We start from the raw sequence: 14,698 nt of genomic DNA, 5'->3' as shown, positions 1-14,698 counted from the left end.
CCATATGACTTTACCGAGCTCTTTTAATTTTAACTTTTTATCATGAAACTACTAATTGAATATTGCCATGTTTTATTGTCTTCCAGTGTTTTTTGAATGATGAGGATGAACTAGTTTATTACATTTAGATGGAAGTGAAAAAGATTAAAATGTGAGGGGAAACAATAATACAAAGTCCGCCTAAATATAAATCTTTTTAATGCAAGAAACCAATTGTATTATTTTATTTACACAAATCTTAGCTCATTTAATGATGACACTATTTCAATCAATTGAAAAAGTATGCTAAATAAAGCATAATCCTAAATTAATAATCCTGCCAAAATGGGGTTTGATATTTTTACATAATCGGGTGGGGTCCAAGCTAAGTCATGTTTTCAGCTCTGGAGTCCCTCCGGCTCCCGAGATACAGTACTTACAGTTTCTGGTGCAGGTGCACTGCCTGAATTTTCACAGATAGTGCAATACGATGCCACAGCAATCATCTCAATTTTAATTACTGTATGTAAAAAATAAATCAAGTAACCGGAATTGCGGCTTTAAAATAAATTATTCGATCTGCATTCACTAAGCTACACAATGATGTCTTCTGAAAAGGGCAACATCAGTCCGACATAATTGTGAGCTATTGCCGTATGCATATGCCTTGACTTGATATGGGGTGCAGAAGAGACTGGCATGTTACATACTGTAGAAGTTACAATGTTGGAGCTAGCATTAGAGTTGGGCAATATACCGATATGTTGATAATATCGCGATAATAAAAAATGATAATGATTTTTTTATTATCGTGATACTGCCGTCAGTTAACCATGACTGTCATTGACGTTGTAGTGACCGTTAGTGATATGCCGTTTAAGATGTAGAGGGTAGATCTGTAGGAACCCATCCTTTATTCTCCAGCCCCAAATGATATAGGCATCCTCATTTGTTCACCTCCCTTCCCTACCCCTTTCTCTGATGTTTAGTGATAGGCGGAAGTAAGGAAGGTTTTATATATCTTCAAATATAAAGTATTTAAAAACTGTAAAAAAAAAAAAAAAAAGTTAAAACTAAAAAGCCTTCCAAATGATTTCATTTTTGTTAGCATTAATATAAAAAGGTTCATTTATTTTTTCCTATTCAGCAGATATTTATTGCTAGAAATATCGTTATCACAGTACATTAATTTCTTCATATGGTTATCGTGAGCCTTTTTGGTTATATTTCTGGTACCCTGGGTAGCAGCAAAAAGATGAGGCTTCAATGTCAATATTTCAGTCGTACTTTGGTCGTTACCAAAAGAGTAGTATGAAATAAAGTACACCATATTATATCTTGAGGTGTCTGAAGTAGGGTGTGGCAGAAGCTTCCATAGCTGCACCCAAGTAGTGGCTGCATGCATGCTTCTGAATGATGGTTCAACATTTTAAAATTGTAAGACAATACAAAATGCCATAATAAAATGCGTAGCCAGTTAATGTGGTTATATGAAAATTGCTGCACATTTTACTAAGCAGCAAAATAACTTTGATGACTGATCCATCTAAAACAATACAGTCTCACTGGAATCTGTTTCTATTTATATTTTAGTATTGTGATGAATTGGCTATATCTATATTGCCCTTTGCAGTATGCCAGCCTCTTTGTATATGGATTTTTCTATTGTTAGCTCCCCTGCCTCTTTCTGCTTTGTAACTAAATTACTACAGTCAATTGCTTTCCACATCACCTAGAGACATTGGAGTGATAGTTTTACCCATCCAAAATAGAATGAGAAATTAATTCCTCCCACTCAAAGTACCTTTATGGGACTTTTTGAAGAGGCTATTTAAAGGTAAGAGGGAAATTCTCGGGAACAAACTAATTGCACTTAAGGGCATAAGGTAACAAAAACAATTGTATATTTTTCAAAATGATTATAGTAACACGAACATCTAGATGACTCTATAGTCTGTAAACTGCAGCCTCGATTTTTTTGTCGATTTCTTTTGTTTTATTTGGGTAGTGTTTGTTTGCTTTCCTACAAATATTGCGTGTCTTTTTTTGTCATTCAGAATTATTGCATGCTAAATAAAATAATTGTGTCCTTTTTAAAAATACCTTTTTTAAAAAAAATGTGGTTCTACTGTTACATTATTGGTTTTCCGTGTAACGTGTTAGCCACACACAGATCTGTGCTACGATTCTGTTACAAAAAAGGTCAGATCTCTCTGCATGCAGCCAAAATCATTCTCAACACTAGAGATGTTCCAACTTGCCATTTTTCTGTCCACAAATGGTTTGTGCAAATGTTGCTTTGTGGTTTTTTTTGTGAAATTTCGCCATTTGCACCAAATATTTTGTTAATTGCACTAAAAAGAACAGTCATATGACCCTGCAATAATTTTCTTCCAAACTTTGCAGATTTTCTTGATTTTTTTTCTGCCATGTTTGCGAACCTTTCCAAAATGTTTGCGTATCTCTACTCAACACCGACCCCCTAATAAATACACTTTCAAATCCTGTAGGTTAAGATGCTCGAGATTTTTTTGTACCACTACTTATGCATTATTGCAGTTATTGAAAATACTGTATTTTAATTGGTCTAAATGAGTATAATTTCCAATAATAATAAGTCTCCAGAATCTCAGCTTACCAAGTGCCAAAACCATATTTCATCTTCAGCTACTTTTCATATTACTTTGCCAAGATGCTCAGAAGACATTGTGGACATTTGGCAAACACTTCCCTGAATATGGAGCAATAATTAGCAGCATATTCGGGTTTTGGTGAAGAAAGCTATTTCTCAACGTATTGTAAAAAAAGGGAAAATCTACCAGTCGAATCTGCTCTAGGGTTGGAATAGGTGATCAGAGACCACATGAGTACTTTGGCCTACTATCAAAAGGATGCTAAAATAACCATTTGTTATTATTGCCACAAAACAAAGACCCTTAAAGAGCACATGTTTAGGCTTAATAATAGTTAATAGTAATATATATATTTGTATCGCACTTAAGAGTGATGTACATGGGATTTTTCAGTCATAAGTCCCGGCACCTTACAATGTTTATGGTGGCCAAGGCACAGAAAGATAAGGTCACTTGTCCAAATCACGAGGAGCTGACACATAAAGATATCTTCATCAAAATGTCTCCTGGTTACAAACCTGGAACAAAACCAGTGCAATAAAATTGTGTAAGATTCATATTTCTTTCAATGGGAATGATTTTCTTTGATAAATCTGGTGTAACTTTCTGCTGTTTTGCAGCTGCGAGACTTTGATAAATAAACCTGTTGGGTATGAACTCAGCGTACTCTGGAAGTGATGTTCCGTGACCACTCTCTACTACTCCTTCCTGGAAAGATAGGCTGTACTGCAATCACAGAAATTACCCTCTTTTTACTGTAACTCAAACGCATAGTAAAGTTGTGCTTGGAGGTGTATACCAGTTTCATAAGAACCTCTTGGATTGTCACATAATTTTGGGCTACACCTTTGATCCTTTACAGTCTATGAGGTACTTTCCTTAATACTAAAGATTGATAAACCAGTCAGTGCTGCTTAATAATTGTCCACATAAATATATCGAATTCCTCGAGCCGGTAGAAATACATGGGTTTCAGACACTTTCCCTATGTCAACATTTTTTAGTTAGAGTCATTATCTTTTTGGTGGTATTAAAGTTAATTTTCAAGCACCTTTTGTGACCACTGATATCTCTTTTTTTACAGACGGAAGGTACTCGGCTACAAAGAGAAATGCGAGGATATTTGGCTGCTATTAAAGGTATGTTATACCATTGGTTATGGTTGTTTTGTATGGTGTTTCTTTGTTTTTATTATTGTTTTTATTCCCGTTACAGAATAAAAGAATGCCTGAAAGTTCCACACACTTGCCTTCATTATAATCATCAGTGTTGGTTTGACTTCCATGGTTGAGTGAGGGATAAAGCAAATGGATGCATGCAGGAAGCGTGTAGACAGGGCCAGACTTTGACCTTCTGAGGTCACAAGCCAGGGGTGTGCCTCTCCAGTCCCCAAGGGCCACCAACAGGTCAGGTTTAAAGGATATCCCTGCTTCAGCACAGATGGCTCAATCAGTGGCTCAGTCACCCGAAGCAGGGATATCCTGAAAACCTGACCTGTTGGTAGCCCTTAAGGACTAGAGTTGCCCACTCCTGCCCTAAGCTATGTCAAGTTTTAGGGGCCCTAATTATTAGAAATAGGTTTATTATTCTGACTGAAGGGACCATTGAAAATATAAACATGAAGCTGAAATTAATGAAGTCATTATACTACCATTGCTATATACAAAGACGCCGGTGTAAAGAAAAAACGAACAGTGGTTGCACACCACATTCATTTTAATATTCAAACATTTTGTCTCACGATTTTTGTAGAGCAAAGTCACTGATGATATCTTCAGATTATAAGATACAAAGTCCGTCACTTTCGATGCCCATGATCATATTTGAATGAAAATGTCCACACTTATAGAGAATCTTCGTTTTCCCATATGCTCTTTATTTAATTTGAGGACCGTCATACTGTGAGGCCCTAAGCTGTAGATTCATTAGCTTACACGTAAGTCCGGCACTGCATGTAGACTTAAATGCCCATTCTTTTCATTACCGTTCATGAATGATGGAGCAACTGTGTACCTACAGTACCTGACTGTGGCCAGCTTAAGAATATCCAGCACACATCAAAAAGATTGCACAAAATGGCTTCTCGTATTTGTTAAAGAACTGAACCACAGGGAGATAATGCATATGTTTTGGTCAGTTACACCGTCCCTAGACCAAAACATTGGCCTTTTATCACTACAATTACATTTTTCAGTAAATGTGTGGAACCCTTTTATTGTGCCAATTTTGGGTATGTGCTGGATTTCTTCATGCCTAAGATTTCTACAGGTATGATTCAATGACTTAATCCGCAGGCACCTCCATTGCAGCACCCCGGCTATATTATATATATATATATTTTTTTATAAACTGTTTTTTTCCCCCTTTTTTTTATTGACCAGCAACTGAATTACATTAATATTTAATTTAGAATATAATTTGACAAGTTGACATGGTGAGCCATGCAGAAGTAGCCCACGGTCTTTGCAGGATTAAAAGCAAAATGCTGGGGCTCCGTGGACAGTAAAAGCCGTGGCTGCCTGCATTGGGTTTGTTCTTCTGAATGGGTCCCCCACTGAGAGATTTCCTGCTTCCGGGGGATGGCACGGTCTGAGAACACTGAGGATGACAGAACTCCGGAAGGAATTACCAGAGGAAAAGGACAAGGCAGAGTAGAGTCACAGGGAAACCAGGGTCATACACAGTTTATCAGGCAGAGTATTTGAAGGGTTAAGGCAAGGCAAGGTTAAGTAGAGTTCCAAGGTCATACACAATTGAGCAGCAAGTTACTTGAGGCTAAGGCAAAGGCAAGTCCAGAATAAGTCCCAGGTCAAAATACAAGAGGAAACAGGCAGAGTACTTAGCTTGAACAGGTAACATGAGTAGGCGTGAGCTAGTTCAGGAGCAAAGTTGCAACGCAAGGAGCATATGATTTCGTGACCATTCAATTAAGGCCTGGTTAGGAAGTGGGAGGGTCCTGTGTTGCAATGCCTCTGGGAGTTGTAGTTCTTTTGGGATTTAAGGGAGCGCAGTACACCAGTGAAAACATGTGGGAACACAACACACAAATAATAGTGCAACTCTGTATAGACAACACTAAGATCTCAAAACTGAGAAGTGATGAATGGCATCAACAAGTACGTAGAAAACCCTGAGCCACTAAAGCTAATAAGGGGCACAAAGAGACAAATAAAAATCAACAGAAGTAAGAGCAACACTTAGATATATATATTTCTCATACAAACAACATGGGAATGGATGCAGTGGGAACTTACAGGAAATCCCCAATTGATGCTATTCATCACTTCTCAGTTTTGAGATCTTAGTGTTGTCTATACAGAGTTGCACTATTATTTGTGTTTTGTTCCCACATGTTTTCACTGGGGTACTGCGCTCCCTGACTTTTCGATATCAACACAAATAGAGAATCAACAAGGAAGATCCATTGAAGGTTGAGCTGCAATTCATCACCGGTTGTATATGTCCTTTTTTAATATCGTCTGTCATTTGGTTCATTTATTTCATATTTAGGACACCTTTAGGAGCACCTGATGATCTCTGTGTCTATTTTTTGGGATTTAAGCCCGGTGGACAACTGCAGTATTGCAGCCAAAATAAACTCCCATGCGGGCGGGTTTTTCTTGCTCAGGTCAGGATTCTGTGGGTTCCCCCAGCAGCACAAACTTTAAGTTTGGCTACCAAGCAATGCTAAGCCATACAACACCTTACATCCCATTCACTTGAAGTTGTGTTATGGCTTAGCACAGCTTGATAAATATAAGAAAATGTTACATATTTAGAAGGGTTCAAATGTTCTGAATTACTAATGGATGGATCATCGTGTTTGACAGTTTACTTATACACTCAAGGCAAAAATTGTACCTGGCAAAGTTACCCACTGTTTTAGCAAAAATTGTGAATGGGAAATTCAGGCATTGTACATGAACAGTACCTGTAAAAGAGAGCTGCTGTACTCTGTCAATTGATCATTGTGTCTATGGTACAGATGTTGTCTAAGTACGTTTTACAAATGTTCTTGTGGTTTTATTGAAAATATTCCTTCACTTACAAAAGGTTTGTGCACATTTCTGAAATTTGGCAAGTGGTTGAAAGCTTCATTTGTATTTTCTATTTTTTTTTTCAGCGAAAACAAACTGTAGCGGCATTATCCAAAGTATTGAGAAAAATGCAAAAGTTTCAGGAAAGAAAACATCATATTTGACAAATATTCCCAAACAAATTTCAGCCCATGATATATTATTGGTGTTTTCAACTTTGCGAGATTTGCCATATTTTTTTCATCTTTTCAGTGAATGTTCAAAATTACCCGTTGTGCATGGATGATTCTGCCATATCCTCAGGATTTACTTGGATAAGGCTGCACACTGCTGCTAGATTTGCTCAGAGAATCCCCCGTAACATCCCTCTTTCTGACTAAAATAGAAGCAGCACCAATATCTTTGTCATGCTGCTGCAGTAATACATGTCACTGAATAGTGAAGAGATTCAGATGCTTTACTCTGTGGGCATTTTATTATTTGTACCATATTTTATGGCATATATATGTAACCCTTCTATGGTACCCCACCCAACATGAGATTGGGGGGTACACTCCTTCTGGTCACTCTGAGTGGTCTGGGTGCTGTGACCTGCTGGTAAACAGGAGGGCTGAAGGCTCCGCGGTGTTGTGGGGAGAACCAGGACAGGGACAGGAGGTGGTGTGGGACAGGTTACCTTGCTCTCTCTGGGTGGTGCAGTGCCTCTAGCCAGTAGGGATCCCATGGGGTCTACAGAGGAGAGACCCCCACTGACACTCCATTCTCCTCACACCAGGAACAGTGATACACACACACAGCAGCTTCTTTCTGTGGTTCTTTATTCAGAGCAGCATACACAGCATACAGCAGAACATCATAGGCCTGATATTGCTCTCTGCGTTTCTGCTCATGGCAGCTTAACCTCCCCCCCTCCTTACCCAGGTGGGGCAAGAGGGGGAGAACGATTCTCTGTCCCTTCTCTTCAATCTCTTCTCTCCTACGCCTACTAACTAACTGACATACAGGCATACCCCGCTTTAAGGACACTCACTTTAAGTACACTCGCGAGTTAAGTACATGTCGCCCAATAGGCAAACGGCAGTTCACGCATGTGCCTGTTAGCACGTCCTGAACAGCAATACCGGCTCCCTACCTGTACCGAAGCTGTGCGCAAGCGGGGAGACTGTAGAGCCTGTTACAAATGTGTTATTTACATCAGTTATGCACGTATATGACGATTGCAGTACAGTACATGCATCGATAAGTGGAAAAAAGGTAGTGCTTCACTTTGAGTACATTTTCGCTTTACATACATGCTCCGGTCCCATTGCGTACGTTAATGCGGGGTATGCCTGTACTATATTTTTGGAGACATGTCTCAATTTGAATATCCTCAGGGAGTGTCTCTAACTTTGAATCATTACAACTCAAATCTGGATACCGATTGGCTCACACACACATCAAGGGGTGTTCCAACCCATATCCACCCTTTGGATTAACATGCTCAAAGGTTGCTTAGGCCCGCCTCTGAATATTGCTACAATACTTCAGAGCTGAAACTCACAAACAGGCCAACTGAAGGAATTAACCTTTCCACTGCCTGTTCTAACAGGACTGACAGAGGAAAGGCCCAGAATTAGCAATAGCTGCCGAAGGCCAGGCTATATATAGCTTAAAGAACATTATCCGCATTATTGTGTTGTTATACAGTATGCTTTGTATTTGCAATTTTCAGTTCATTTGACGTGTTACTCTTTGAGATGATGTGACAGCATTATATAGACTAAAATTACCTATCCCTTATGGCCTTCTTTTTGAATATTGAGCTTCATTGATTTACTTTTGGGAAAATCTATTGAGATGGCAAATATAAGCCTGGCTAAATTTGCTCCTTGCAAACAGTATTAACCCAACAAGGTGTGAATAAAAATCTCACAAAGGAAAGCATCTTTCGTGCCCTGAATTGGGTGAGCAATCATTGGCACGCCCTACTTTCTTATTACGTAGCACATACTGCTGCTGTAAAACTATAAACTTAAAGAAAAGTTTTATGTGGGGAAACCAGGTATTGCAATACGTGAATTTGTGTTGATGCAGACATACATTTTGGCCTCGTTTTGCAGTTATTTTTTTCTGTAGACATCAGTGGAGGTTTAAGGGGATACATACTGTAGATTCAATGTGTCATGGTTTTGCAGTTCTCATTCTCTGGAGAGGTCAACAGTGCTGGAGACTGAAGGAATTGGTTTCTGAGCTTAGGATTGGAACATTTCAAACTGCACAGTTAGGTATTAAGAGACAGACTCAGTAATTTGTTGGTCCCGTGTGTGTAACTGATCTGTATTTTTGTAGAACAGATTGTCCATACTCATTGCAAAGTTTTGTCTCTTGGTGAGAACCCGGTTAGAAAGTTCACAGCACAGCCCTTGGGGAACATCATATTTGCTTGTGTATATTAAGCTTGAGAAAGATACAGTATTCAGCATTAAACCTTTATAAAAAGTCTCTAAATTTATGCTACTGTGGACACAAAGTTGCTGCCTTCCAGATGTGCATATACATTCACCTAACTTATTAATGTGGTGTATGGTTGGTGCTTGTTGGATAGAAAACAAAAATAGCTCCGATATTGTGGCGTATATTTCCATTTTTTCTGCACAATAGTGCAGTTTGCACATTATACTTATATATTTCTATTTTATATAAATGCTAGTCCTCACATTATATAACTGATAGTTTACAAATGATATGCCGTATATCCTATTCATTTGGTTTAGTAAGCTACATATTTAATAGAAGGTAGAAAAGCCATCTGTGTAGCTCCAAGGTAAACAGCCCAGTGACTAAAAAGCCAGATGAAAGTCTTTAATGGAGAGTATACGGAGTGGATAAGAAGGGAGAGAGAGTTGGTGAGATGCACTGCTAGCAAATTGTGGTGCATTTAGATGCCCAGTTGCATATACACAGTGTAGTGGGATCGGTGTGGAGTTGTTTGTACTCACAATCTGTGCCGTCCTCCGCTGCTCTCCCTCTCTCTCCCGGTGTCACGTGTCCACGGAAGGATAGTGACGTCACTCCCAAGGCACGGCCCGATCCAAGGTACAGTAGAAACAAGTTGTAGATCGATGCGGCAACCACTCCAAAGGACTGGGACTCACCAGAGGATGATTAAAAACGGGAAATATTTATTAAACTACATAAAGGGAGCACTCAGGACAAACACAAAATGGGGAATCCTCCTCCCACACGTTTCGGGCATATATATACTCCTTGAGAAAGGGCAGTCTATGCCCGAAACATGTGGGAGGAGGATTCCCCAGTTTGTGTTTGTCCTGAGTGCTCCCTTTATGTAGTTTAATAAATATTTCCCGTTTTTAATCATCCTCTGGTGAGTCCCAGTCCTTTTGAGTGGTTGCCGCATCGATCTACAACTTGTTTCTACATATTTAATAGGAAGAGTTTTCGCGCTGAATTTACCCCATTGCCTATGCGAGGGACCTGCGTCCTTCGACCTTTCTGTTCTCTATCCTCCGGAGATCTGTACAAATGTATTTTTTTGGTCGAAGTCGTGTAACACCTGGAGAAGAAGCGATTCAAAATGTTAAATTATCTGCCAGACTTTAGACAAAGTAACAACATGGCCATGGTATTTAGACAAAACACATTTCCTGGGATTCACTAAGCACTGATGTAGGATATCGCACCTGATCTGGGGGTTTACTGCTATTCACTTGAATGGAAGTTAATGCCGGATCATTGTGTGATACCCCATATTGATGCTAATTACATCTCCCCCCTAGACACTTACAAAGAAATATATCAAGGGGACTTGATATTTTTTATTAGTCTTAATATGTAGGTTTCTGCATGTCTCTCAGTCTCTCAATCTTTGGGGCATATTGTGTATATATATATGCCAAAGTAGCTGATCAGGATGTTTTGGGCTGAAATTCCCATTGGAGTGAGTTGGGAATTTTGGTAAAAAACTGCCCAATCGGCCGTCTTGGAGTATATAGAATATGCCTCTTTGTTTTTTGACTCAGATAGCTCACTGCTTAAGCCTTTTTATCTTCTTTTCACAATGCAATGTCCTCTCACAGCTAAAAAATAAATAAAAATCATTAGCATTGCCAGGTAACAGGCAGGTCGACTTCACCATTATTCACCAGGACAGGCAGTACTGTAAATACTGTAGACCTGGCAAGACTTTTGGCATTTAAACAGTTTATCCATAATTCTTAACTTTTCTTCATGATATCCATGACTCCTGTCTTCAACTGACTTCTGCACAATGCTCATTTATACTGCACATCCATCTGATAACATCAGTTGGTTCTGCCATAGTTACTGGCTGATTCTGAATTGAAGGCTGTGATGTCATTCCTTGACATTGACAGACATACAGTTCTAACCTAAGCAACTGTTCATCATCCGACATCTCTGTTCCAGTGTTGACTTCAGGCTGGTAGTCTACTTCCTTTTAAATTTCTAGTGCCATGCAAACAGCAGGAATGTGGAATCAAAGAGTTTATTTAATAAAGTCCCCTGACTGTAAAACTGGGGCAAAACCCGTTAAAACAAAACAGCACTATATTTATCAGAGAGAATGAATCACATTAAAAGCAATTTAACATTTTCCTTTGATAAATCTGGGGCAATTACTTTGCACTGCTTTTGCTCCAGTTTTGCCACTAGGATACTATAGTCACTACCCCTTACCCCACCCAAATATACTAGATATTGCCGTCCGTTACTTGTAGCTGCTGTTGTCAAAAAATGATCCAGAGTATTTAAAATATTTTTTTACGACTGTATGTATTTCCTCATCAGGTTTGCAAGCTCTCTCTTCAAAAGCAACTAAATAGAGTTGTCCAGTTATCATAGCTGTTTCTTGTATTTCTGTCAGTGATACCCTAGGAAAGCTGCAACTACTGTATAGCAATCTGTCTCCTCATCCGTGATCCTTGGCAGCCAGAGTGTGTCACAGAAATACGACATTATGTTGGTGTCACTTACAGTGATAAAGTCCATACATATTTATTATGTCTTCAAATGCCATGGTGCTGCGTAGTCTCCTCCTGCTTTGAACTCCGTGAATCCAGTGTGTGACACCAAACAATTGTAATGTTCCTCCACAGTTCACAAAGCCCCAGATTTAGCAAGTAACTGGCAGGGTCACCTTCACCATCATTCACAAGGAGAGGCAGCGAGATTTGTTTTGAAGTCTTTTGAAGACATTTTAAACGGTTTCTTCATAATCCTCATGTCACTTGTCTCTAAATCCATTTTTTTCCTCCATTTTTTTTTCTACCCCTAGTTCCAGAGATAATTATCGTTTCATGTGCCGGTAAAATTAGTGTTAAGCTCTGATGACTAGTATTTTAAACCATCCAATATGTGTCATTAAAATGTGCACAGTTTTTTAAAAGTTTGCATGCAGTCCGTCCAGTAAAAAACAAACTTAATTCCATAGTCTGAATTACTGTACAGCATGTGTTTTGTAAGAAAGAGAAAGCCCTATTTCAGGGTCTGTACGTTGTTTGAATATAGACTTGCGGGTGACATTTAACAATTTCGCTAGAACTTTGACAATCTCTGCATGTTCTCACATCTCTACTGATGACATCACAGCTTCCTCTTGATCCTAGAGAGCAAGGCTTGGATGGCAGCCATATTGATTTCCCAAAAGGGAACAAAAACACTGGCGCATAAAAAGATAAATGCCTCAGGAAATTAGCACGGCAGTGGATATTCAGAGTTTAGTGCAAATAGCCGCACGGCTATTCACAGTTGAGTGCAAATAGCCGCTCTTCGCACTGAGCCCCTACAGCCGCAATGAGAGCGGCTTTAGTAGGGGCTCGCCTACGCTTCTGCGCGCTTGCGGAAGCGTAGGTCTTAGGGAAATTTTACCGAATGAGGGCGAACCAGCTCCGTGACGTCACTGGCCCGCCCGTCGACACGCCCCCGACGCACCCCCGGACGTCTAAGGCCAGGGAAAGCACCCGCTTTCCCTGAGCCTCAGCGCGCCTCCGCACGCTAGCAGGAACCCTGGCCGAGGCCTTATGTGTCTGACCAGGGTGAGCATCGGGGCTTGAGACGCTTGCAGAGCAAGCAAAATTGTATTTGCCGCCTCCAAGCGCGTCACGTAAGCGGTTCACCTAATGAGGGCGAACCAGCTCAGTGCCGTTGTGGCCGCGCCCCCAGATGAGCGTGCACCTAGCCACAAATTGCACGGCCGAGCAGGGCGCAGCGCTCGTGTGCCAGCACGCCACGCTCCCTCTCAGGCTTTGAGAGTTTGAGATTGGCATTTGTGATGGAGGCGTGGTCACGCCCCCGCCGGCGGTTCAGCCAATGAGGCTGAAACAGCCGCGGGACGTCATGGCCACGCTCCCGCAAACCTACCGCCACACCCCCTCCCGTCACAAACTTTCTCTCTCCCCTCAGACCGCAGATCGCGGACTAGCGCTGTGCATGCGCCGCCCCCCCGCCGGGCGCGTGTCACAGTGCTGACTGGGGACTCGGCCTAAAGCCGCGCTGATTACAGATGCAGGGGGTATAGAATGTCAATAGGGGAGTGTTCTGTCTTTTTTTTTTTTTTTCCATTTTATTTCCTACTGAGTGCGAATAGCCGTGCGGCTATTTGCACTCAACTTAACTGAGTGCGAATAGCCGAGCTGCTATGAACACTGTAATGTCAGTAGGTTTCTATGCCTTTATTCACTAGAAAATAATCATAAAGTCTTATAGCTCAGTGGTTATGCTCCAGGCCATTAGCATAGTGAACCAGGGTTCGATTCCTGGCTTGGATGTTTATTTTTTTCCATTTTATTTGTGCGGCTATTTGCACTCAACTCTGAATATCCACTGCCAATTAGCACAGTTCTGCTGCAGGAGATCCCCCAATTCCAATCCTGTAAAAAAAAAAATGGGGGGTGGGAGGGGGTGGGAGGGGGTGGGGGGGAATTGCTGCTTTAAGATGAACCCTGGGCATCCTGACCTTTCAAAGAAAAACATTCCTAATGTTGCCTTATATTCTGTTGATGTCTGCAATAGACAATTTATGAATTGGCAGTGTTTCTCTCCATAGTACAAAGTACTTTATCTTGCTTCTGGTCTTGCATGTCTGAAGCAATTGTATGTTAGCTATCAAACATCAGTGCTCCATTCTGTTGGTATATAAATATTTTATTAGATGCAACATCACACCTGCCGGCTGACCCTAGGTCACCTGAGTAATAGTGATCCTGTCCTGCTTTCTTTTCACTGCAGATGGTCTGACATCTTTGATACTTAAGAGTGAAGACATATCACACAGATAACCTAGGGACAATTACAATTTACTGCCATTTCTCTTGTCAAATGTGTATTGGCTACATAGTATCATTTTCATTTGAACAGGAGGTTACTATAATTACTCTGCAAGACTACAAATTGGAGTTATTGTTTTTATTGAGTTTACTGGTGCATTGTTCAAATGGAAACATTAATAGGCTCAAAGAATGAGCAGACTTGTCACCTTAGAAATTGTAATGCTTACATTATATTTGCAAAGAAAAACACATGGCAAGCAAACAGCAGCAAATCACTCCTTGGGGCAATACATGCTATTTTTTTCACAAACATCAAGTTATGTGTTTTCATTTAAACAAAATACATGTACTGTAAGCACTACAGCCAGAAGCGGCTCAAAGACCACCTGCAATGCTGCAGCCATATTGTCTGCCTCATACCAACATGGGAGCAGTGGGGATGGGATTGCGCAAAATTAAATTAATACAGTGTCCTCCAGAGGGATGTAACTTCCACATGGTCCCCTTATTGTACTAAGCAGAGCTGAGCATGATCTCTACATGGAGCCAGTGATTAGCCCCCAGTCCCGACTTTCTAGCTGCATCTAAAATCTTGCATAGAATCCCATGGAGCTACAGTTAATTTGGACAGAAGGTATAGTTGGGCCATATTCACTGTAACACCAGAGGGAGCAGGCAGGCCAGGGCCAGTAGCCAATCACCAGCTCCATGCAGAGCTATTTCGTGCTAGGATCCATTCAGTACTGCCTGAACCTAGTGT

General features: G+C 40.5%; 1 protein-coding gene across 7 annotated transcripts in view; it reads left to right on the top strand.

The window, feature by feature from the left end:
- Positions 1 to 14,698, top strand: part of LOC142487400 (amphiphysin-like) — a 266,254-nt gene that overhangs the window by 133,641 nt on the left and 117,915 nt on the right. For all 7 annotated transcript variants that reach the window (XM_075586654.1, XM_075586650.1, XM_075586649.1 and 4 more), the window contains one exon: positions 3,697 to 3,751. In XM_075586654.1, the coding sequence (XP_075442769.1) occupies positions 3,697 to 3,751 (55 nt within the window). The remainder of the gene's footprint in view (positions 1 to 3,696; positions 3,752 to 14,698) is intronic.

The sequence above is a fragment of the Ascaphus truei genome, chromosome 2, assembly GCF_040206685.1.
Source record: "Ascaphus truei isolate aAscTru1 chromosome 2, aAscTru1.hap1, whole genome shotgun sequence".
In the NCBI taxonomy this organism is placed as follows: Eukaryota; Metazoa; Chordata; class Amphibia; order Anura; family Ascaphidae; genus Ascaphus; species Ascaphus truei.
The sequence above is the reverse complement of the archived record's forward strand: the minus strand, read 5'-3'. Positions and strand labels throughout refer to the sequence as shown.